The sequence below is a fragment of the Chelonia mydas genome, chromosome 3 (genome assembly GCF_015237465.2).
Source record: "Chelonia mydas isolate rCheMyd1 chromosome 3, rCheMyd1.pri.v2, whole genome shotgun sequence".
NCBI classification, from domain to species: Eukaryota; Metazoa; Chordata; order Testudines; family Cheloniidae; genus Chelonia; species Chelonia mydas.
In genome coordinates, this window is record NC_057851.1 from 152243108 (window position 1) to 152269094 (window position 25987).

Here is a 25987-nt window from a genome sequence, read left to right on the forward strand (position 1 = left end):
AAACAATCATTTACTGGTCTGGCCAACTGCTTTAATTTAATTTTATTTATTTTTCTAAAATTAACTAACATTTAAAATCCTTTTTTTCAGTGTGCTTTCAGACCGCAGTTGTCTAAGAATTACAGCTGGACCACCCTCTATGGACCTTGATGCCAGTGTTCAAAGGACTTTGGAGGATAGCTTAGCAACAGAAGCTTATGAGAGGAGAATAAGGCGCCTGGAGCAGGAAAAACTTGAACTCAGTAGAAAACTGCAAGGTAAAGCAATTAAAAAGACCATTTTGTCACTTTCAGTTGGATTAGGCTGTAGTTTTTGTGAAGTGCTTTTAATATTATGGAAAAAAATTAAAACATGTTTCCTGGAATGTTCCCATTGGAAATTAATCCGCTTCATTATTTCTGTTGATAAATGACATTAAATTTTTTTTTTAATTCCTAAAGCATCCCATAAATGCCACTTACAATCTGTTGAATTCACTGAAGCCATGGGTTCGTTATTACTCCAGCTGTGGACACTACATACTTATAATCTGGGGAGCAAGAGGGGGGAGAATCTAGATTTGTGTATTTGGCACCTACTGAGGATGTGTTGGCACTTTGCAAGTGGAAATTGTATGATTTAAAGTCCCCATCCTACAAAAACATTTGCAAAGTTTGTTCTTAACTTTATGTATGCAAGTAATTCCATTGATGCCAGGGGGGATATTCACATGTGTAGGTCTTTACAGCATTGACCCTTAGTCTGTTTACAGAGAGGCAGGGAAAGCTATAATACAGAAATTAGTGTACAACCTCACAAAGCAAGGCTCATCTTTAAGTGTAAGGTACAGTATGTTGTTCTTTCTTCTTTAGAGGCATTCAAATGGTATGGATTGTTTGGATTTTCTGAAGTATCCCTTGTTTCTTTATTTTGTTCTCATTTCCCGCTTTTGTGAGCGCACACACATTATTGTAACCACAATTTAGGCACCAGTGTTTGAAAGCTTAACCAATGTGTTTGTTTAATATACCTCAGCAGACACTCTTTTCATAGGTCCATAGAGTTTGTAGCCAGAATGGACCATTAGATCATCTAGTCTGACAGGTCATTGATTTTCATCCAGTTACCCCTTTATTGAATCTAATAACTTGTCTTTGTCTAAAGCATAACTTATGTTTGGCTAACACATATTTTCCAGAAAGGCATCCAATCTTGATTTGAAGACATCAAGAGATGGAGAATCTACCACTTCCTTGAGTAGTTTGTTCCAGTGGTTAATCACTCTCACTGTTTAAATTTGTGCTTAATTTCTAATTTGAATTTGTCTGACTTCAGTTTCCAGCCATTGGTTCTTGTGATGCGTTTCTTTGCTATATTAAAGAGCCCTTTAGAACCTTGTACTTTCTCCCCATGAATTGAGCTGTTTAAGTCTTTCACTGTAAGGTAGTGGTTCTCCAAACTTCATTGCACCATGACCCCCTTCTGACAAAAAAAATTACTACATGACCCCAGGAGGGAGGACCAAAGACCGAGCCCGCCCAAGCCCCGCGCCTGAGCTCTGTTGCCCCGGGCAAGGGGCCCAAAGCTGAAGCCCCAGGGTTTCTGCCCTGAGCTGGAGGCATGTAACATTAGCCTTGGGTGGTGGGGCTAGGGCTTCGGCTTTAGCCCTAGGAACTGGGGCTTGGGCTTCAGCCCTGGGCCCCAGAAAGTCTAACACCAGCCTTGGTGACCCCAATAAAATGAGGTGGTGACCCACTTGGTCAAACCCACAGTTTGAGAACCCCTGCTGTAAGGCATTTTCTCCAGCCCTCATTTTTGTGGCTCGTTTCTGTATCCTCTCCAGTTTTTTCAATATATTTTTTAAAATTTGAATACCAATATCGATCTCACCAATGCCATATACAGAGATAAAATAACCTCCTCCTTTTTATACATCAAATGACTTTATTAGCCCCTTTTGCCACACCATCACTCTGCAAGTTCATGTTTAGTTGCTTGTCCACTATGACTTCTAAATCCTTTTTGGCATCACTGTTTTCCAGGATATAGTTTCCGAGGTATGATCCACATTCTTTATTCCTAGATGTATCACTTTGCATTTGACTGTGTTAAAACACATTTTGCTTGAATGAGCCAAAATTCATGCAGGTTTGGCAAATTTTATCAGCAATTATTTTATATTTACTTCCAGATCATTGATGAAAAATGTAAATAGCAGCAAGCTTAGTACTAATCCCTGTGGAGTCCCATTAGAAACAACACCATTCCGTGATTTCCCCATTAACTACTTTTTGAGATCTGTTAGTTAGCCAGTTCTTAATTCATTGACTGTGTTTTACTGATATTGTATAGCGCTAATTTGTTAATCAGAATGTTGTGTGATATTAAGTCAAATGCCTTACGGAAGTCTTAATATAGTACACCTATACAGTTGCCTTTATCAGCCAAACTTGTAAGGTCATCAAAGAATGTAATCAGGTTTGTTTGACAAGACCTATTTTCCATAAAACCATGTTGACTGCATTCATTATATTCCTATCTTTTAATTCTTTATCAATTGATTTCCAAATCAGCTTTTCCATTATTTTGGCCCAGATTTATGTCAGGTTAATGGGCCTGTAGTTTCCCAAGTCATTCTGCTTTCCTTTTTGAATAATGGCACAACATTAGCACTCTTCTAGTCTACTGGAATTTTCATGATATTCTAAGCGTTATTCATAATTAACATCGGAGGGCCAGAGATCTCCTCAGACAACTCTTTTAGGATTCTTGAATGCAAATTATCCAGGTTTTCTGAGGCAGGATGACCTGACCACCACAAAAAACAGGGCCAGATAACGCTCCTCACCTCCCCCCAGAAAAGAGCTAGAGATAATGCAGTGATAGACACAAAAGGGTGTTTAATTATCATCATCATCATTTGCACCCAAAATACTTCATTCCATTTCTCCACAGTTTTTTTACCTCCACAGTAAGTCCATCGTTTCCTGTGGAGGCAAGCCCCAGCCTCTGCCCAACTCTCCCCAAACCCAGTTTTTGCTCAGCGGGTGTTTGTTCAATCTCCTGCCCCTGATTCTTTTCCTTAGGCACGTCTAGATACAGCTCCAGTCTTCCAGAGCACTGCCTCATCCTTCTCTCTCCTCCTTGGATTGAGCTGGATCTAACTTATATAGGCCCACCCCCCTTTCACTCCCAGCAGTCTTTGAGAGGACTACTAATTAGAGTCAGCTGCTTGGGTATTTTGTTTTTGGTTTCCTTCCCTCCCCCCACCCCCATGTGACAGTTCACTCTGTCGCACCCTATTAAACTGGGTAACTTCCATTACTTCATCATCCCCTTGTGATACAACCACACTGTCCTGTTTCTTTCCAATACAGACCAAAAATATTAATTGAACACTCTGTCTTTTCTTTATGATAAACATTTTACCATCTTTTTTGTTTCTAGTATACTTTTAAAAAACTTCTTGTCCTTAGCCCTGCTATCTATGGATTTTTTCCTGATGATGTTAGCTTTCCTTGTCAATTTTCTGAACATCATAACTTCTAATTTATATCAATTGTTATCTATTCCCCCTTTTTTCAATTTAGTATATATTGTTTTTTATTTATAATTTCTGTCTTCCCTCACCCCCAACCAGGATGGGCTTTTAGTTGAAGATTGTGGAATCATGGCTTTTTAGCCATCTAATAAACTCTGCTTAAAAAATCTCCCAATTTTCATTTGCATTTTTTGTCTAAGCTTTTCCTCTCAATCAGTTTCACTCATAATTTTCTTGAGCTTTGGGGAATTACCCCTTTTGAAGTACCAAGTATGTATATTACTGGTTGGACCTGTCTTCTGTTTGCCCATATTGAATGTAATCAGTTCATAATCACTGGTCCGTAGGCAGCCACCAATTTTTGGTCCAGTGATTAATTCATCTTAATCAATTATAATGATGTCCCTCCCTCATGCTGGATGTAATATTTTTTGTGTTAGAAAATTATCTATAATTTTTAGAAACTCTACTGGTCTTTTACTACTGGCTGCATGAGACCTCCAGCATGCATTTACCAAATTGAAGTGCCTTGTAACACCACAATATCCCCCCACACACACATTAAAGACGGGTGTTTATGGAGTAACTCATCTTGATCTCTAATTTGATTTGATGGTCTGCTGGTTAACACATTGATCCATATGTATTAAAGATCCTGTGCTTCTGAGTTACCAATTACTTGTAATTGTGCCATTAGTGTAGTGTGTCACTTCTCCACCTGTGCTATCTTTCCTGAACAGGTTATAATCAATAATCAATGCTTTTGACATTCCAGTTAAAGCAGCTGGAATCAGTAAGGTCAAGTATGTAAAATTTCTTCTCTTCAGTATGAATTTTCAGTTCCTTCTGTTTTTTTCCAGTCTTCTACCATTGGTATAGAGACAATTTTGTGCAATTCTCTACTTATCAATAGTGTCGCTTTCTTCTGACATCTTAAAGAGTATATTGGGGAAGTGTGGAAGGCTTATCTCATGGTACTCTTCTTTGTTTTTAGAATCCACCCAGACAGTACAGGCTTTACAGTATTCAACTGTGGATGGTCCAATAACAGCAAGCAAAGATCTAGAAATTAAAAGCTTAAAAGAAGAAATTGAAAAGTTAAGAAAACAGGTAACTGGTAAGTCCCAAGTATTTACATACAATCTTCCAGGGGAAAAGATGCACTTACAAAGTTATCATGAACAAGGAAAAAAACGACTGTTATTGAGAAAAACACTCCTTTTCAAAGTAATGCTGATTTCATAAGATTGACAGCATCTACTTTTTGATGTCCCATCTTAAATTTACCATTCAGCAGTAACTACTGAGAAAAACATTTTCCTTCTCATTCTATTACATTTATATGTCTGCCATTTTGTACACATTTATCATTGAGGACCTGATTCACCTTTATTTATTATGCCCACTGTAACTCCTTCAACGTAAATTGAGTTATTCCTAATTGACCTGATTATGAATCAGGCCCTAAAAGAGTAGCCGTGAAACCTCAACTCTAATTTGCATTGCTGTAATTTTTTCTAACAGTGTTCTCAAGAACAGATTAAGTCTTTCACTTGCCTTAATTGTTGTGAACGTACAGCAGGTTTTTTTTTGCAAAGTCACAGGCATACATGTATGCACAATAGTACTTCTTGCTGTCCCATCCCTTGCTGTATTATCGTATTTAAGCAATAAAGTGAAACTGGTGAACCCAAGAAGGGTGATTATATTGTGTCCTTCCAGCCTTAGCAAATATTAAAAACTGGAAGGAAGCATTATTTATATCACTTCATCCTTCTCGCTGAGTAATCTGGTGCCATTGGAGCGTGCGGTAAATTCTTGAGTGAGTTAAATTTTGCACCTGATATTTCAAGCATAATGGGCTATGATCATAATTCTGATTATAATCATACTTGCTTTAAAATATGTTTAAAATCAACAGTGTGTCAGCCAGTATGCAGTCTCATAGTTTTCTTTACCATTTTAAAGTGCATCCAGCAGTTTGGCTGCAGTAGTGGAATGACATTAAAAGATAAGATTTTTGTTTTATCTGAAATATCCTAATGTGTAGTTTTTTCTGAGAGTTTAACTCTGCAGAAAGGCTTTTTCTGGCCAAAACAAGTGGAGACAAATGAATCAAATAACTATGACAACTGAGCCTTGTTGTGGGGGGAAGGTTAAAATTTCATATTGTGTAAAACACATATCCAGGTTTTAGGGATTAAGCATAAATTTATTAATAGTGCTCTGTTGCATGGAAAACACCGCTTGTTCCAAGAAATGCGCCTGAGCTGAACTCTAGAATTCAGATCCATCTGTAAATACAGGGTTTTGAGATTGAGACCATGTGTCTGAAAAATGGAATCGCTTACAATTGCACTTGGTGAGTCATCCGCAGTGACAATGAGACATTCTAATGATCTGTCTGTGTCGAATTTGCACATGAAAGATGATTGCTTTGAAACAGACAATGGAGATCAAGACAACTTTATTCCTCATGACATGTCTCTGCATCCTCCTCTGTCTTGGTTGTAAGGAGGTGGCTGTGAATAAAGTTTCTACATCCTGAAGTTTCCTAGTTTGGGACATGATGTCAAGTTGTTTGGCCCACATTTTGTCTAATCTCTTAAATGGGGTAGTATGTAGGGTTAACCACTGGATCTTAATTTTTCTATCACATCTGCAGCTCCATCAGAAAGTCACTAAACTTTTTCATCATCTAATTCTTTTTAGCTTCATTTGATTTTAAAAAAGTAAGTTAACAAACACAGAGTTCTATGCATTGTTGCTGACACCTGTGAGGCTGGTGTGCAAAGAAAAAGGAACTATGTTGGCTTTGGCTTTATTAGAAATGCAGGTAAAAATAACTACTAACATGTACCATATGCACAAGGATTATGGGCCAAACAGCCACTTGTAAAACTAGCCCTTGAGAGGGTGGAATGAGCAGAAAATCTCTCAAATGTCCCAAAAGCTGCTGGATGGAGGAGGGCTGTGCCTATGAGTATGTCTAGACCTCAAGCTGGGGGTGTGATTCCCAGCTCAAGGAGACATACCCACACTAGCTCTCTTCCAGCTGGTGCACTAAGAATAGAGTGTAGGTGTAGTAGCGCAAGTGGCAAAAGGGGCTGGCCTTCCCAAGTCAGAGAGGCTAGTCAGCTAGGCCCTCCTGCCACTTGTGCTATCGCGGCTATGCTCTGTTTTTAGCACAGCAGCCTGGCAGAGCTGGACATTGCATCCCTCAGCTCCTCAATGTCGTCATCTCCCTTTCCTCTACAGGTTTCAGAGTAGCAGCCGTGTTAGTCTGTATTCGCAAAAAGAAAAGGAATACTTGTGGCACCTTAGAGACTAACCAATTTATTTGAGCATAAGCTTTTGTGAGCTACAGCTCACTTCATCGGATGCATTCAGTGGAAAATACAGTGGGGAGATTTATATACATAGAGAACATGATACAATGGGTGTTACCATACACACTGTAACCAGAGTGATCACTTAAGGTGAGCTGTTACCAGCAGGAGAGCGGGGGGGAGGAACCTTTTGTAGTGATAATCAAGGTGGGCCATTTCCAGCAGGTGACAAGAATGTCTGAGGAACGGGGGCGGGGGGGGATAAACATGCAGAAATAGTTTTACTTTGTGTAATGACCCATCCTCTCCCAGTCTCTATTCAAGGCCCCCTCCAGCCCACCCCCGTTCCTCAGACCACTAGGTTTTAGAGCCCAGGTCCAGCCTTTTTTAGCCCTGCATTATGAGCCTAAATTGGGTGACCCGAGCTCTGAGATTCTCTGCTGTGGGGATTTTTTGCAGTGTAGACATACCCTAAGGCACTCATGTGGAAGGCAGGAGAGGTGGCTGCCAGATTAAGAGGAGAGATTTGATTCCACATCTCCTACCTCCCAGATGAGTGTCTTAATCACCAAGCTATAGAATCATTCTTATTCTCTTGCCCATTGACCCAGTGAATATTTATATAGTTATACAACGTAGAACAGCTTCAGCAGGAGAGATTGGGAGAGGCTATAGGCTATTCTGGGATTAACCTGGTTCTCAGGGCATTTACCTGGGAGAGGAGAGACCCTTCCTTGCTCCAGTGAATATTTATATAAAGGACAGATGAGACTGAGAGCAGAACTGAGAGCTGTTGACTAGTCTGAGGTGGTCCACTGGCATTCGTTCTGTGCTCCCCTTACCATCACTCCCCTCCTCAGATGTAAGAGTTTTTAGGCCTCTGCAGGGTTCCTGACAGAACTCTGTGCTCCTTTAGTAGCCTGCAGAGGACAGCTCCTGGTTCTCTGTAACCCTTACATCTATGACACTAAACCCTCAAATTATTGCTGAATTTTCCAAGTAACTAGCTCATCTATGGGTTTTTCCACAAGAGGGAATGTTATGACTCTAAATAAGTAGGGTAATATATTTCTTTGGCATGCTTCTTAGTCAGGGATATAAATAATTTACTGGCAACACAGTATAAATTTACAGATCTGTAGCATAAATTGAATAATTGATTTAATAGATTTAAATACAAAATCCACTCCTCTATTGGGCTGTGAAATTAAGTTACTTAGCTACCATCACCTCACAATACTTCCTGTCTAACAAAGCTAAAACCTATCCTAAAGATATACATGAAGTAGTGGGTGGCAAGGTGGGCAGATACGATCTTTTATTGTACCAACTTCTGTGGGTGAGGAAAAATAAGCATTCGAGCTACACAGAGCTCCAGTAAAAGATACTATCTTACCCACCTTGTCTCTCTTAATATCCTGGGACTGACATGGCTACAACTACACTGCATACAAGTATTGGGTGGGTGCATTAGTTGTAGCTGCAGAGTGGTAGCAGCAAAGCAGCTGCTGGAATTTTAATATTGTCCGTTTTTTTGCTGCCTGGTAAACGGCAGAATTGCAACTAGAGCTGTCAATTAATTGTAGTTAACTCATGTAATTAACGCAGAAAAAATTAATTGCAAGTAAAAAAAATTAATCACAATTAATTGCAGCTTTAATCACACTGTTAAACAATAGAATACCAATTGAAATGCGTTAAATATTTTTGGATGTTTTTCTACATTTTCAAATATATTGTTTTCAATTACAGCACAATACAAAGTGTACACTGCTTACTTTATATTATTATTTATGAATACAAATATCTGCACTGTAAAAATGATAAACAAAAGAAATAGTATTTTTCAGTACACCTCATACAAGTACCCTAGTGCAATCTCTTTATTGTGAAAATGCAACTTACAAATGTAGATTTTTATTGTTACATAACTGCACTCAAAAATAAAACAATGTAAAACTGAGGCGCTTACAGGTGCACTCAGTCCTTCTACTTCTTCAGCAAATCGCTCAGATAAACAAGTTATGGGAGATAATGCTGCCATTCCAGAGGACATACTTCCATGCTGATGATGCTCGTTAAAAAAGTAATGTGTTAATTAAATTTGTGACTGAACTCCTTGGGGAAAAATTGTACGTCTCCTGCTCTGTTTTACCTGCATTCTGCCCATATATTTCATGTTATAGCAGTCTCAGATGATGACCCAGCACATGTTGTTCATTTTAAGAACACTTTCACTGCAGATTTGACAAAACACAAAGAAGGTACCAATGTGAGATTTCTAAAGATAGCTACAGCACTTGACCCAAGTTTTAAATATATGAAGTGCCTTCCAAAATCTGAAGGGACGAGTTGTGGAGCATGCTTTTAGAAGTCTTAAAAGAGCAACACTAATGCGGAAACTACAGAACCGAAACCACCAAAAAAGGAAATCAACCTTCTGCTGGTGGCATCTGACTCAGATGATGAAAATGAACATGTGTCAGTTTGCACTGCTTTAGATAGTTATCGAGCAGAATCTGTCATGAGCATGGAATGGTGGTTGAAGCATGAAGGGACATATGAATCTTTAGCGCATCTGGCATGTAAATATCTTGTTACGCCAGTTATAATAGTGCCATGGGAATGCCTGTTCTCACTTTCAGGTGACATTGTAAACAAGAAGGAGGCAGCATTATCTCCTGCAAGTGTAAACAAACTTGTTTGTCTGAGAGTTTGGCTGAACAAGAAGTAGGACGAAGTGGACTTTTAGGCTCTGAAGTTTTACATTGTTTTATTTTTGAATGCAGTTATTTTTTGTACATAATTTTACATTTCTAAATTCAACTTTCATGATAAAGAGATTGCATTACAGTACTTTTATATAAGGTGAATTGAAAAATATTACTATTTTTTTATAGTGCAAATATCGGTAATAACAATAAATATAAAGCGAGCAGTATACACTTTGTGTTCTGTATTGTAATTGAAATCAATATCCATTAATAGTTTTCAGTTTCATTATGCACATCACTTAAGTAACATTGTGTGTATTTACTTGTACATACATTATGTGCTCCTCTCTCTGGTTGAAACTAATCATTTCTAAAGTGCTCAGGCAAAAACTTAAAGGTATTAACAAAAGAAGAGGCAAACCAGCTGTCTAACTTAGGGGGTTCTCAATCTTTTTCTTTCTGAGCCTCCCCCACCCCACACACCATGCTATAAAAATTCCATGACCCACCTGTGCCACAAACAACTGTTTTTCTGCATATCCAGTGGATTAAAAAGCAGGGTCGGCGTTAGGGGGTAGCAAGCAGGGCAATTGCAAATCTAAGTTGTTTGGGTTTCAGCTTCAGCACTTGGCGGCGGGGCTTGGGCTTCAGCTTTCTGCCCTCGGCCCCAGCGAGTCTAACACCAGCCCTGCTCTCTGGTTTATTTTGGCGGACCCCTGAAACCTGTTTGAGGCCCCTCAGGGTGCCCCAGTCCCCGGTTAAGAACTGCTGGTCTAACTTATTATGAGCAGAGTATGATTACAGAAATAAGAGACACAAAAGAGCTGTACGGTTACCTAATCTGTTCCCTGCCAAGGCATGGTTTTTCCCCACAATGTATACTTGAATGCCTTGTCTGGTCCAACTGTTGAATTATAGAACATTCTGGGCTGCTTCTTATGTTCTGACTAATCTGATCCCATCCAATAAAAGTTTGTGATGGAACAGGAATGTTGCAGTGTAGGTGTTTTCATATGCTTTTTACAACATATATTATAAAACTTGGCTATTGAGAAGAGATGGGCCCAAACCAAATACTCATATCTGAACACTTCCAAACTTTGGGGGAGTTCAGACCAGAAGCTTGAGCCAACATTCTGGTTGGCCCTTATCTCTGAACACAAACCCTAGGCCCTCTGAATTTTAAGAAAGTTCAGATTCACGTTTTGCAGTTTGGGCCCATCCCTATGACTAATGAATTAAGCCTATAATTAGAGCCCTGCATATCTACGGATATTTGCTTTATATCCATAGATGTCTGCATCTGGATGAAGAGTTGTTGTTTGTCATTAAAATGTAGCTACCAGTTTTTGGTTCAAGTCTTTTACCTGCTTTCTTGACTAGTCTAATAATGAGCACCTGTTGAAGATAGTGAAAATGAATTTAGAAATGTGTCAGATTCAGGGCTCTCCCCAATGAGACCTTCGTAAATCATGACATTTTTGTCTATCCAGTCTTCCAGGAAATGACAACCAAACATATGCTTTCAATTTTTGAGGTTAAAGTTATTTTTATATATATATATATATATATATATATATATATATATATATATATATATATATATGGTTCTCTAATTCACATAGAAGAAAACTTTGAGAAATCCTTCATATTGCCAAATATATAAAGGATAGCAATAGAAGAAAGAAAATAAAGCTATGGAAGAAAGTAGTTCACGCATAGAAGAGAGATTTATCTTGGCTCAGTATAACTACATATAAACTTTCTTCTGCTGGTGACTTCAGAGTAGAAAGATGAGACAGGCAGTTAATAATTTCTGGCATTGAGCTCTATCTGTAGTTTAAGCACATTCTTTTAAGGTTTTAAAATAAGAGTCAACAAATTAAAACAGTAGAGAGTGTTTATAGGGATAAAAGTTAATAGTTATTAATCTGCCTATAAAATCCTTGTGTTCCAAAACTTGCAGCTCTTAAAAATTGTGTGTACGTATGTTTATTTGTATTCATATGGTATTTGTATTTGATTGCTTTAAGAGCCAGGCTGTTAAGGTTGCACTTCTGAAAATGTAGTAAAAGTAAGGTCTTCAGATTTTTATTAAAAGTGTGTATGTTTTTCTGTTTGTACTATGTAGATACACGCCTATGGGGTGATATCCTGGCCCCACTGATGTTAAGGCAAAACTCACATTGATTTCATAGGGCCAGGATTTAACCCACAGTTGTGTATATATCCAAATACACACTTTTAAGAAAAGAGGTAGCAAAGAACAGGAATTAACTTATGATGCATTTTCCTTTCCCTCACAAACTTCTCAGTGGTCTACTATACTTTCTGCAATTCTGCTTTTGAAGTTGTATCTTTTGGGTATACTTATATTTGACATAATTTGGATATGCTTTGAAAATTACTTTTGTTTTCTAAGTGAGTAACAGTTTATAATAAACAAAGCAGGTCACATAAACACAAATGCTGTCAACTCTAGAAATAAAACCATCTGAAAATAATTTGGATATCAACAACAGAAGACGACTTGTTAGCTCTTGAGTAACCCAGCACTTTTTTGCTGCTGCTTTTTGCTTGAAGGGGGAAGAAAAAACATTTTAGGATACAGTGTCATTTGAAATGTGTCAGGTAATGTGCTGCATCCTAGTGTACAATAGCTAAACTCACATGTCATGCTGTATTAAATTATGAAATGAGGTGATATTTGCCATATTATATCACATAGTAAAATGACAATGTATGTCATTTGGCATGTCACACTATAACATGTTGTAACTGTGTCTGTTCCATCACATTAAAAACAAACATGGCAATCAAAAACCATAGATTTTAAAGAGACCCCGAAACACCAACCCTAGTCTGAGATTATATTTGTCATACTACCTGCATAAGGGAATGCAAATGAAAACAGTTTAGGCCATCCAAACTCTATGCTAATGGATAGTAAGTATGATTTCCTCTTAACATATTTAGCATTACCTTTTCTTTTTAGATTCCGGTCAGCTGGAACAGCAACTGGAGGAGGCCAGTTCTGCCCGACGAGAATTAGATGATGCTTCTAGACAAATCAAGTCTTTTGAGAAACAGATTAGAGCACTGAAGCAAGAGAGAGAGGATCTTAATAAGGTACAAAGTGTTTTGTTAGATATCTTTCTAGACAATAAAACCAGTTTTACTTTTATTATATTTTTCTTAAAATGAGAGTTGTCTTAACATCTCATTTGCAGAGTAAAATTAATTAGAAGGTGATACAAATGTATCACTCATCTTCTGCATTCTGACTTCCTTTTTTGACACAAAGAGATTACTTAAAGCATTATGTATACTGTCATATGGGTGTTCGTAGCAAATTGATTCCAGACCTTAAACAGATCCATGCAGTGATTTCTGTGTTGGCTGCACAGAAAGCCTTTCTTGGCCTCAGATTAAGGTGATAATTATAAAGGCTAGCGGGCAAAGCATAGATGAACAAGTAAAGAGTAATGATTTAATCTGAAGTCTGGTAAGCATAGTGGGAAATGTTGCTCCAGCTATTCAAGAAACATTGACTTTGTGATATATGGACACTTCCAGGGGAGGGAGAAGGAAGATCTGCACATCTGAGGATTAAAGAAATAATTTGGGAGGAAAAAAATCAATATTTTTCACCATTGCCATTTCTTCTCCTCGTCCCCTTATTTTTCTATATCTGCTCGGGCGCTTGCAATCCTCCCTCTTGTATGCAGATCTTGCTACCATAAATACATGCTTTCACAATGACCTCTACATGGGGCTATACCGTAAAATCAACTTGGAAACAGGATGTCGTGGAGAATATGAAAACATGCTCGTTAAACAGGATCTCTCACCATGAAAACATTAAATTAGTGCCCTGATTCTGCTTTGGGTGCTAATTTACCAAGTGAAGTTAAAGATGTTTGTTTTGGCCTACAAAGCCTTTAGTGTGTCTTCATATCTGCCAGAGAGACCATCTCTCTCCTCGTGACAATACTGGGCATTAAGGTTCCTTTGACATGCTAGAAAATTTGGAAAATGCTCTTGACTTTGTGTAGCCAGCAAAGTTGCAAATTATTTTTTCCTCTACTCCCTGTTGCATGCATACGCAGGCTCTCTTTTCCTCACTCCTTCTTCTGCACTGGTCTACTTTGATTGTTTCATGACATCTAGCCAAACTGTTGTGGAGACTCAGTCTTAGCCCAGTAGCTGAGGTATATTATCCTTAGTGTTTATTCTAAACACTGTCAAGTTGAGTTGTTATCCTGGAGAGTTATCCACAGAATTTAGATAGACTTCCCTATATGCCCATATTCCTTTAAAGGGATAATTCACTTGTGTTGGTGCTACTTGCTGCAACATTCGATACTATGGTGTAGTATATGTAGGCTTAGTAGCATTTGATTTTTATTATTTTAGAATTTCAACCAATAATATCAGTGTTTATTTTAAGCAGCTTTTTTTTATTGTTATAGATTTACATTTTCACATACATGCGAGGAAGGCAGTCACACAATAATTATTTAACAACAGTAGATGGTGAGATTCAAAAAGTTAAAGCTTTGTAACCATTAAAACACAAGTTGCAACATCACATGTCAAACTATGCAAAGTAAATATACCTAAATCAAACTCTAATAAATTCTCAAGCAGCATTTTTGTTACTTGGCCTATCTGTAAATTTCGATTATTATAAATGGAAATATTTTTGTAGGTTTGTGAGTGTACAGTGAAATCATCGTTTATTGATGTGTAGTGATGATAATTGAATCCTGCCAAGCCTAAGTTTATGGGAGTTATAATGGCTGTGTGGAGGAGGTTGACTTCCAAAGGGTTTGTTTTTATTCACTTAACACTGCATTTTTTATTTGACAGCTAAAATAAATTAATGATGCAATTTTTTTTTTTTTTACTTTGGTTAAGTGGTACTGGAAACCTAAGGCAAAGATCATGTATTTGATTAGATCTTAAAAGTATTGAAAGCCTTTGCTTTAGATCTACATAATGGCCAAATTTAGAGTTGGTATAGTTGAAGCAATTCCACCTACTTCAACTGATCATAATCTGGCCCACTACCTTTACAAAGAACTATCACTGCAAGCTCCTGGTCTGTGTCATATATTGTTACCAGTTTTCTATCTTCGGATGCATATATGTGACTCCCATTCACTTCAGTGAAACCCTCATGCACACATCCAAAGGAAGAATTTGGCCCTAATACTTTATAGGTTTATAACTTTTTTTTTAAACTGTAGGAACTAATGGAGTCTAGTGAGAGATTAAAATCCCAAACCAAAGAGCTAAAAGATGCACACAGCCAGCGGAAACTGGCCATGCAGGAGTTCTCAGAGATGAATGAGCGGCTGACAGACTTGCACTCTCAAAAACAGAAACTTACCCGCCAGGTCCGAGATAAAGAGGAAGAGATGGACGTGGTGATGCAAAAGGTGGAAATCTTAAGGCAAGAGTTACGGAGAACAGAAAGACTCAAAAAAGAAGTAAGTAGTGAAAAGGAGTTTGTAGAGTCCCTTAAGGTAATTATATGTGGAGGATTTACATACAAATAATTCATGCTTACTTCACTGCCTTTTAAAAATATATTCAAGCCGTAGTCTGTACATTTTTAACTCTTTATTCATTTGATTGTTACTTCCTATATAAAATCCAATTTCTCTTTAGGGCTTTGAATTTTTCACTCTAGTATTGAAAATTCAACTCTTACACCAAAAAATATAACTTTGTTTTGAAAAAAAAAGAGTTTGTTACCCTCTTTTTTAGCTGGAAGTCCATGCTGAAGCTGCAGCTGCTGAGGCATCCAAGGACAGGAAATTGCGTGAGCGAAGTGAGCAGTACTCTAAACAGCTGGAGAGTGAATTGGAAGGACTAAAGGTTAGTCTTTTTTGGTTCAATGCCTTTAAAGTTAATAGCCAGCTTGGATTTGAGCTATAAAATTGCTTTCAGTACCAAGAGGGTATTGTGAATTTTTGACCTCATTGACTCTGTATTGAACTTAAAGGCAAATTTGTATCAGATTGTCTCTATGAAAGGCTATGTGAAAACCGAAAACTTCCCACAATCACAAACTATTAACCAGTACATTCTTTTCATGCTAAACGTTAGCTATGTTTAGAGGCACATCTCTATCATAGTGACACCTGGGTTTTCTGTATTTATTCCTGATCAATGACTTTCATAACTATTTGCTCACTTTACAAGTCAAAGAAGTGTTTTGTAATGTTTGATTTTTCAGCATGAGTGAGTAGTTGCATATAAACTTAATCAGTACATTCAGAGCTCTATGGAGATGTTTTAAACATTACTTTATGATTGCATATGTCAATTATATTTAAGTCTAAATAGAACCAAATGTCTAATAACTGATGTCCCTATAAAGGAAAATTTTTGAATGTATCATTACATAGCTCAGCCAAGCATGGGGGTGTAGGTCCCAATTCTGCAAATACTTAAGTGAGAGAGTAACTTTATGCGTTTAAATAGTCCCACTGATTTCAATGGGATTACTCACATGTGTTAGTATTTCCAGGATCAGGGACTTTATTCAAAGCGCAAATGTTCTCTCGTGGTTTGGTGTTGTGTAGCATGCTCTGTAGATGTTCCACTGTCTGAAGATATATGCCTCAGAGTTGAGGATTAGAAATAAATTGGTTTTCTGGTTTCCATATGAAGGTGAGTGTGCATTTAGGGAAAAACCATGTTCCTATCTAAGTCAGTAAGGTAATTAACCACTGGAACGTTTTATCAAGGATGTGGTGGAGTCTTCATCATTTTAACTCTTCAAATCAAGATAGCACATCTTCCCAAAACATATGCAGTAGTTCCCTGTGAAGTTATGGGCTTGATACAGGAATTGCTGCATGAAATTCTATGGCCTGTGTTAGGCAGATCAGACTAGATGATCATAAAGGTCCTTTTTGGTTTAAAATCTATGAATAATAGTTTTGCCTTTGATTTCTGTGGGACCCTTAGCATCCACAAGACTGTTCACAAACTCTTTTGCGCATATTTACAGTAGAACCTCAGAGTTATGAACACCAGAATTATGAACTGACCAGTCAACCACACAGCTCATTTGGAACTGGAAGTATGCAATCAAGCAGCAGCAGAGACCCAAAATAAAAAAAAAAAAAAGCAAATACAGTACAGTATTGTGTCAAATGTAAACTACTAAAAAAATAAAGGGAAAGCAGCATTTTTCTTCTTCATAGTAAAGTTTCAAAGCTGTATCAAGTCAATGTTCAGTTGTAAACTTTTGAAAGAACAACCATGATGTTATGTTCAGAATTACAGACGTTTCAGAGTTACGAACAACCTCCGTTCTTGAGGTGTTTGTAACTCTGAGGTTCTATTGGATTAATTTTGCCTTCCTTCCCTAAGTAGAATACAGAATTTAGGCCTTAAAAGAGTCAGTTTGTCCCAAACACAGGATTCATAAAGCTGCTAGTGCTGCAAATCCAGCCTACGAGCTGGAAATGAAGCTGTGTTCCTTCTGCTTCATATATCTTCATCAGCAATAAAGAGTCTGGCATCAGAATTTAGATGGCAGTTGTGGATGAGGCATGAGGCAGTATAAGACATAGTTTACTCTTTAACACCTCTATGTGTTCTGTAGTGCTGACAGTAATGAAAACTCGTTTGTGTTAGTAAACTGAGCAGATAATGACGTTACTGACATGTAGAGAGAAGATACGTGCAGAAATAGGTTACCATTTTTATTTGTTTTTGTAATCATAACAAAAATTTATTGTTGAAAATAGTAGCAATATAAGTAACATAGTAAGACAAGGACTGTATTCCCATCAAAGGGCAAATGTAACTTTCTTTAAATAGTATTCAAGAAGCATTTCTTGATTTCCAAATTATTTAATTGTATTGCCACTATTATTATCAGTGTATTTCTATATACATGTTATAGGGTCTTCCACTTCCTGTTTATTGCACTAGACTTAAATGCAAATATCTAGTGCTGTTTCTTCCAACAAAAATTAAAAACCACATTTATTATATTGCTGAATAATTTTTGTGGGTTTTGTGTGTTAAAGTAAGCTCAACAGAATTTCAAACTATCTCTATTATCCCAAATTATTTTTCTGGGATGGGGAGGGGAAGGGAAGGGTTAAGTGAACGGAAGGATGTGGTGTGAGAGTCTGAGTTGGGAGACTGACGTTTTTGGACATCAGTCCCATTTGCGCGTTGCATGAATTTTTTATTAATATGTTTGTGCATATTCCCAGACCTTTTGGATGGAAACATTGTAAACAAATTTAAAATAAATAAACTAGGCATGTTAAATATTTAGACTGTATTTATACTGAAATTCCCAGCCCCATGCCCCTTTTGTTGCCTACCTGAGCAACAACAGATTATTAAATTAAGCAAAATAATAATATAAACAAAAATTGTATGTATACCTATTCAACTTAAATGTATTTATTTCATCTTCCCTATCAAGTTGTATCAGCCAACCTTTTATAACCGTAAAACCTTTAAATCGCTTGTTTAAAACACTTTGTATCACAAGTTTGGATTCTTGACATAACTAAGTCGGATAAGATCCTTGATTTTTTTTTTCTCACCACAGATGATGGTGATGATTCATCTACAAAGGGATATACATGCCCTGAAACAAACCAAGCAAACTATAGCAGTGTCACTAACGGCTAATCTCTCTGAAGCCAAGCAGAAAATCTGAGATTATCTGAACTGAACACAGTGTTTAAAAATAAAGGAAAGGGACCCTGACATTAAGTGATCATCTTTAAATCTTTACAGTTTTGCCACTGTTCCTACTTAACAATACTGCAGTTTTTGTGACATTCCCTATGCTTAAGTACAAGACTCAATGCATTCTTAATTATCGAGTTGCAATCAGAGACACCATAGTATCCTTATACTTGAATACATTTTGTAACATTGCTAATAATATTGATAACATTTTGAATCTGTTGGCTTCACAACATCTTGATGGAATAAGGAAGTATTATTTGCCTTAGTTGAGAGATGGAAACTGTTTCAAATTCTCAAACATGGCCTCTAAACATCTATGTGCAAATACAGTAGATTTATTGCTCAAATGGATACATCACAGTTACATCATTTGTGCAGTCAAACAAATGTATATAAAAATAGTTACACATACATAGCTAGAGCTCAAGCTCAGGCCAGCCCAAAATTTATTTTCTATTTACTTATTTCACTGATGAGCTGTAGTTTAATTTTAAGCTGTTGAAAAATACATGTAACCCTTCTGCCAGTCAGAATTGGCAGCAACAAGGGCCGGGTTCAGTTTCTAGGGGTTCCTTTTCAACAATACAACACAAATCCGGCTCAAGCCTCACCCAGTGACAATTACACACGACCCCTTGGGCACCTCTAAGAGGCAATACTTCACCTCTCGCAAGCAGAGTCTGAGTGTCGCAAAAAAAAAGCATTTAATAAAAGGAGGGAAATACTGCGGCATTAATTTGGGGAAACACCGCAAGCAGGGTTTATAAACATAAACCATGACCAAAAAAAAATCCACCACCAAGTAAGTTAGGCAGTATGCATTTCCCCTCAGTTTCTTAAGTCCAGCAACCCACAGGTCCCTTTAATGTGCCCGTCCCTTCTCTGCACCACACTCACCACCTTGGACAGTGCAGACCCGGAGTTCACTTCCTACCTTGGGTGGAGGGGGCGAGTGTAAGGAGGCACCTCATGCACTCTGCTGCTCAGGCACTCACTTGTCGCCGCTCTCTGCAGGGCTTTGCTCTGGCATTCTCCACCAGCTGCCCTGCTGGCCCCTTGCCACGCCTCTCCGCCATCCACCCTGCTGGCCACGCTTAGATGTCTTCAGGGCCCCCCACTTAACACAATGCTCAGTGATTTCAGCTGTTAGTGGGAGAGCCTCACTGCTGATGCACACTGAGTAGTCTCTTGCATCAGAGACACTGTCCCAGAGCAGGTCTAATACCGGGCAAAAATCACACTGGGGAAGAAAGCTACTAGAGCCTCCCCTGGGATAGTGTTTAGGGTGTGCTATCGACCTCTGGGATCTAATTTGGATATGGATAGAGACCTCTTTAATGTTTTTAATGAAGTAAATACTAATGGGATCTGCGTGATCATGTGAGACTTTAACTTCCCAGATATAGACTGGAGGACAAGTGCTAGTAGTAATAATAGGGCTCAGATTTTCCTGGATGCGATAGCTGTTGGATTCCTTCATCAAGTGGTTGCTGAACAAACAAGAGGGGATGCCATTTTAGATTTGGTTTTGGTGAGTAGTGAGGACCTCCTTGAAGAAATGGTTGTAGGGGACAACCTTGGCTCGAGTGATCATGAGCTAATTCAGTTCAAACTGAACGGAAGGATAAAAAAAAAAAATCTGCGACTAGGGTTTTTGATTTCAAAAGGGCTAACTTTAAAAAATTAAGGAAATTGGTTAGGGAAGTGGATTGGACTGAAGCACTTGTGGATCTAAAGGCGGAGGAGGCCTGGGATTAATTCAAGTCAAAGTTGCAGAAGCTATCAGAAGCCTGCATCCCAAGAAAGGGGAAAAAATTCATAGGCAGGAGTTGTAGACCAAGCTGGATGAGCAAGCATCTCAGAGAGGTGATTAAGAAAAAGCAGAAAGCCTACAAGGAGTGGAAGATGGGAGGGATCAGCAAGGAAAGCTACCTTATTGATGTCAGAACATGTAGGGAGAAAGTGAGAAAGGCCGAAAGCCATGTAGAGTTGAACCTTGCAAAGGGAATTAAAACCAATAGTAAAAGGTTCTATAGCCATATAAATAAGAAGAAAAAAAGGAAAGAAGAGGTGGGACTGCTAAACACTGAGGATGGAGTGGAGGTTAAGGATAATCTAGGCATGGCCCAATATCTAAACAAATACTTTGCCTCAGTCTTTAATGAGGCTAATGAGGAGCTTAGGGATAATGGTAGCATGACAAATGGGAATGAGGATATGAGGGTAGATATTACCATGTCCGAGGTAGAAGCCAAACTTGAACAGCGTAATGGGACTAAATTGGGGGGCCCAGATAATCTTCATCTGAGAATATTAAAGGAACTGGCACATCAAATTGCAAACCCATTAGCAAGAATTGTTAATGAATCTGTAAACTCAGGGGTTGTACCATATGACTGGAGAATTGCTAACATAGTTCCTATTTTTAAGAAAGGAAAAAAAGTGATCCGGGTAGCTCCAGGCCTGTTAGTTTGACATCTGTAGTATGCAAGGTCTTGGAAAAAATTTTGAAGGAGAAAGTAGTTAAGGACATTGAGGTCAGTGGTAATTGGGACAAAATACAACATGGTTTTACAAAAGGTAGATCATGCCAAACCAACCCAATCTCCTTCTTTGAGAAAGTAACAGATTTTTTAGACAAAGGAAACGCAGTGGATCTAATTTACCTTGATTTTAGTAAGGCGTTTGATATGGTGCCACATGGGGAATTATCAGTTAAATTGGAAAAGATGGGGATCAATATGAAAATTGAAAGGTGGATAAGGAACTGATTAAAGGGGAGACTACAGCGGGCCATACTGAAAGGTGAACTGTCAGGCTGGAGGGAGGTTACCAGTGGAGTTCCTCAGCGATCGGTTTTGGGACCAATCTTATTTAATCTTTTTATTACTGACCTCGGCACAAAAAGTGGGAGTGTGCTAATAAAGTTTGCGGATGACACAAAGCTGGGAGGTATTGCCAATTCGGAGAAGGACTGGGATATCATACAGGAAGATTTGGGTGACCTTGTAAACTGGAGTAATAGCAATAGGATGAAATTTAATAGTGAGAAGTGTAAGATCATGCATTTAGGGATTAATAACAAGAATTTTAGTTATAAGCAGGGGACGCATCAGTTGGAAGTAACAGAGGAGGAGAAGGACCTTAGAGTATTGGTTGATCAGAGGATGACTATGAGCTGCCAATGTGATATGACCATGAAAAAAGTTAATGCGGTTTTGGGATGCATCAGGCGAGGTATTTCCAGTAAAGATAAGGAGGTGTTAGTACCGTTATACAAGGCATTGGCGAGACCTCATCTGGAATATTGTGTGCAGTTCTGGTCTCCCATGTTTAAGAAGGATGAATTCAAACTGGAACAGGTACAGAGAAGGGCTACTAGGATGATCCGAGAAATGGAAAACCTGTCTTATGAAAGGAGACTCAAGGAGCTTGGCTTGTTTAGCTTAATCAAAAGAAGGCAGAGGGGAGATATGATTGCTCTCTATAAATATATCAGAGGGATAAATACCGGGCAGGGAGAGGAATTATTTAAGCTCAGTACCAATGTGGACACAAGAACAAATGGATATAAACTGGCCATCAGGAAGTTTAGACTTGAAATTAGACAAAGGTTTCTAACCATCAGAGGAGTGAAGTTCTGGAACAGCCTTTCAAGGGAAGCAGTGGGGGCAAAAGACCTATCTGGCTTCAAGATTAAGCTTGATAAGTTTAAGGAGGAGATGGTATGATGGGATAAAATGATTTTGGCAATTAATTGATCTTTGACTATTAGTGGTAAATAGACCCCAACGGGCTGTGATGGGATGTTAGATGCGGTGGGATCTGAGTTACTACAGAGAATTCTTTCCTGGGTATCTGGCTGGTGAGTCTTGCCGACATGCTCAGGGTTCAGCTGATCGCAATATTTGGAGTCAGAAAGGAATTTTCCTCCAGGGCAGATTGGCAGAGGCCCTAGGGGGTTTTCGCCTTCCCCTGCAGCGTGGGGCACGGATCACTTGCTGGAGGATTCTCTGCACCTTGAAGTCTTTAAACCATGATTTGAGGACTTCAGTAGCTCAGACACAGGTGAGAGGTTTATCGCAGGAGTGGGTGGGTGAGATTCTGTGGCCTTCGTTGTGCAGGAGGTCAGACTAGATGATCATAATTGTCCCTTCTGACCTTAAAGTCTGAGTCTATGAGTATCAGTGATTTCAGCTCTGCTGTGTGTAACAAGACTCTCAGTTGAGTCTAAATTAGCTCTGTTATTACACAGGGGAGAGAGGAAGGGTCAAATGGTGTCTGGGACCCTGAGGCAAGGCCCACACCACCAAGTACAAGTACTTGTCCCCACCCACTCTCAAGTCACTGGGCTTTGGAACCCATTTTCCCCTGCCTAGCGAGTGCCGTTAGTTGAGGGTGAGTCCCTCAATCAAAAAATGCCAAGTACAGTTCCACTGCCCTGAATTCACACAAGGATAACAGCCCTTTATTACTCCTGCCCCAATAACAAGAAAACTGAGAATTCAATACCAGCCAAAAATGACCATTTGGGCAAGCAATTCTATCATGCTGAGCACTAGGCAAGGTGGGTGTTCTCATGCAAATGAGATCAGCTCCTGAAGTCCTCTTCCACAGCTCATCACTAGATGTCAGGGGAGAGCTCATTCAGACTCAGCTTACATACATAATTGTTCACACTCCACTTTGTCTTTCACAACAGCACCTGTGCTGTGGGTCCAGTGTTGTTTTGGTGCTCCAGTATATCACTGAAATTACAGTAAAAAAATTTTATGTACCTGGTACATGAGGTTGCAATGGAGGAGCATGTTACCTGCCATATCTATGTGCAGCTGCCCTGAAGCTGTATTAGCATGTTCTGCAGCACCAAAGCAGTTAAATGGTTATTGACTTTTGCCTGGCAGTGTCTCCCCACTTTCTCTCAGACTACCCTGAGCCATGTTTAAGCAGGACCACTTTCCCATTCCCCAGACAAACTCCACGTGCTAAGGGCACGATTTCACCCATAAGGCTTGTCTACACAGGGATATCCAGGAACGTTACTCTGAAATAACTAGAAGTGAGAATTTGACAAATGAATTAATCAAAACCAAATTAAGGCCACTTTAATTCTGAGTAAGAGTGACGATACAGGGGTTTAATGCTGTTTAACTAATCAACTTTAAATGAACATATTTTGTCAATTCAGATTAACTTTCCTGAGTGTCCCCATGTAGCTAGAACATCACAATACATCATTTTTGTTTTGCTGTGGCTGAGTTAAATAAAATCTTGTGATGCTATAAACTGGAACTGCACAGCTCATGGATTCTGCATTCCCATGCTGACGCTAGTTGCAAAGCTCATTTTTTCTTGAGGAGGTCTCCAGCAGTCCTTGTATTCAAATCATCTGGACTTTCTTGCACAGCAAGCAGCTAGCAAGTTCTGTTTAAGCATCAGCAGAAGTAAAGATACAAAAGGCAAGCTGATTGATTCTAACTGAGAATATTGTAATAGTGCATGATACAAAGTGTGGTTATAACCAGGTACCCAAACACCTCAGGTGCGTAGGCCAGTTTCAGTCACCCTAAATAACAGGTCTCTAGTATAATTGCACTTCCTGAAGCCCAGTTTTGCTTTATTAAATATTTTTTCTTTTATATATTTAAAAATAAGAAAAACAGTTTTCAGGGGGTTTTAAAAGAGAATTAGTACATGTTTTTATTTTAAAAAGTACTCTTGTGCTAAAAATGAGTGTTGGGTTTTAATGTAAAATAGCAAAAGATTATTAATAGTGCCAGTCACATAAGCCACACCTGATTTTGAGCCTGATCTTGCTGCCACACTAATCAATGGCAAAACTTCCCTTGACTTCAATGGGTGCAGGACTAACCTCTTGCATTCGAAACTAAGTTAAGCAATATTTAAGGAGCATTCAGGTAGCAGAATATCTTGCCAAACAGCTCTCCAGCACTCAAACTGACATAGAATGAAGTAGTACTAGCTGTTTAGCTTTTATGCTGTGATAGAAATGATAAATGAAATATGCTGGGCCATGTTCTGGTGCTTTTTGCTTTTCCTGACTCAAGGGTACAAAATGATGCAATCAAAATGGTACTTAGCATCAGTACTCTGACCAGCATTGGAGTTTCTGCACTGCCTCCACAAATTGCTCGTTCTAGGAATTCAAGTGAGGGCGCTTATGTGTCGGGATTCAGAGGAGGACATACTAAAATATGTGGACTCTGTACCCAGGACCCTAACCCTCCTACTCCATAATGTCACTGAACTTCATGCTGTAAACCTTCCAGATATGTGAACTCAAAAGATTTAGGGGGAACCAGGACTGCGATATACAAGAATTGAACCCTGTGATCTTTTTCTGATTGCATATATATGAATGCCAGAATGTGGCCTTTTGCATTAAAATGGCAGTATAACCACATTATACAAGGACCTGAAAATTATGCTGTATTTAAGTGAGTAGCTCACTGGTAAAGAGAGGAGTATCAGTCCTGACTCTGCTTTGACTCTGACTTTTATGCAGTTGAGATAAATGTGTATATTTAACTGTAGTCTATGGTATAAATTATACTCTCTCAGTGTGCCTTCTATAAACATGACAATGTATATCAAGATTGAGTTATTATTAAGCATATGTTTGCGGTGATCTGTAGTGCAAGAAAACTAATTTTGAGATGTTCCTTTTATAGCAAAAGCAAGTTGGTCGCTCACCAGGGGTGAGCAGCACAGAACATCAGCAAGAGATCACCAAATTAAAGGCTGAGTTGGAAAAAAAGAGTGTTTTCTATGAAGAGGAACTATCCAAACGAGAAATAATACATGCTAATGAAATCAAATCCCTGAAGAAAGAACTGCGGGATGCAGAGAGCCAACAGCTTGCCCTCAAGAAAGAGATCATGATCTTGAAAGACAAGTTAGAAAAGACCAGGAGAGAGAGGTAAGTGTATCCCTGCAGCTCACCTGTGAACTCTAGATACCTTAATATCTTCAAATGTATTTACAGACCACACCATCACAGCAGGGTTCTGGCTGTAATCAGAGATATATTGGTATATCTAGTGTCATAGCTGAAAATAAATAAACTTGAAATCCCTATGTGACAGGTTTCCCACAGTGTGCCACCTGGATCTGGGGTACCACTGAGCCCTCTGACCCACCAGCCTGGGCTCCCTCTCACACTGTGCTGCTGTGACAAGCTGCAAAGCCTTCCAAGCTTGCACTTTCATGAGCATTCACACTTGTAGGGACACACCCAGCTGCAGTTACATGCAGGCTGTCTAACCACCAGCCTCCCAGTTTAGGACCCCAGAGCAGTACCATCCTACTTGGTCCAATGTGGCCAGTATATGGGTTTAACCCGGTCAGCCTCTCCCTCAGTGTGAAGAGGACCATGCACACTTGTGGTAACCAAGCTGAGATTATCTCCAGACACCTTAGTCAAATGCACACTGGTTTGGATTAAAACATAAAATAAGTTTATTAACTACAAAAGATAGATTTTAAGTAGGGCTATCAAGTGATTAAAAAAAAATTAGTTGCGCTTAATCACACGATTAAAAAAACTGAATACCATTTATTTTAAATATTTTGGATGTTTATTACATTTTAGAATATATTAATTTCACTTACAACACAGAATACAAAGTATACAGTGCTCACTTTATTTATTTTTTATTACA

The 25987-nt window shown here is 38.7% G+C and overlaps 1 protein-coding gene across 6 annotated transcripts in view; it reads left to right on the forward strand.

The window, feature by feature from the left end:
• CDC42BPA (CDC42 binding protein kinase alpha) overlaps positions 1-25987 on the forward strand; it is a 328646-nt gene that overhangs the window by 205990 nt on the left and 96669 nt on the right. For all 6 annotated transcript variants that reach the window (XM_037895609.2, XM_037895606.2, XM_027833828.3 and 3 more), the window contains exons 10-15: positions 91-257; positions 4515-4637; positions 12559-12692; positions 14816-15058; positions 15339-15449; positions 24998-25245. In XM_037895609.2, coding sequence (XP_037751537.1) covers positions 91-257; positions 4515-4637; positions 12559-12692; positions 14816-15058; positions 15339-15449; positions 24998-25245 — 1026 coding nt within the window. The remainder of the gene's footprint in view (positions 1-90; positions 258-4514; positions 4638-12558; positions 12693-14815; positions 15059-15338; positions 15450-24997; positions 25246-25987) is intronic.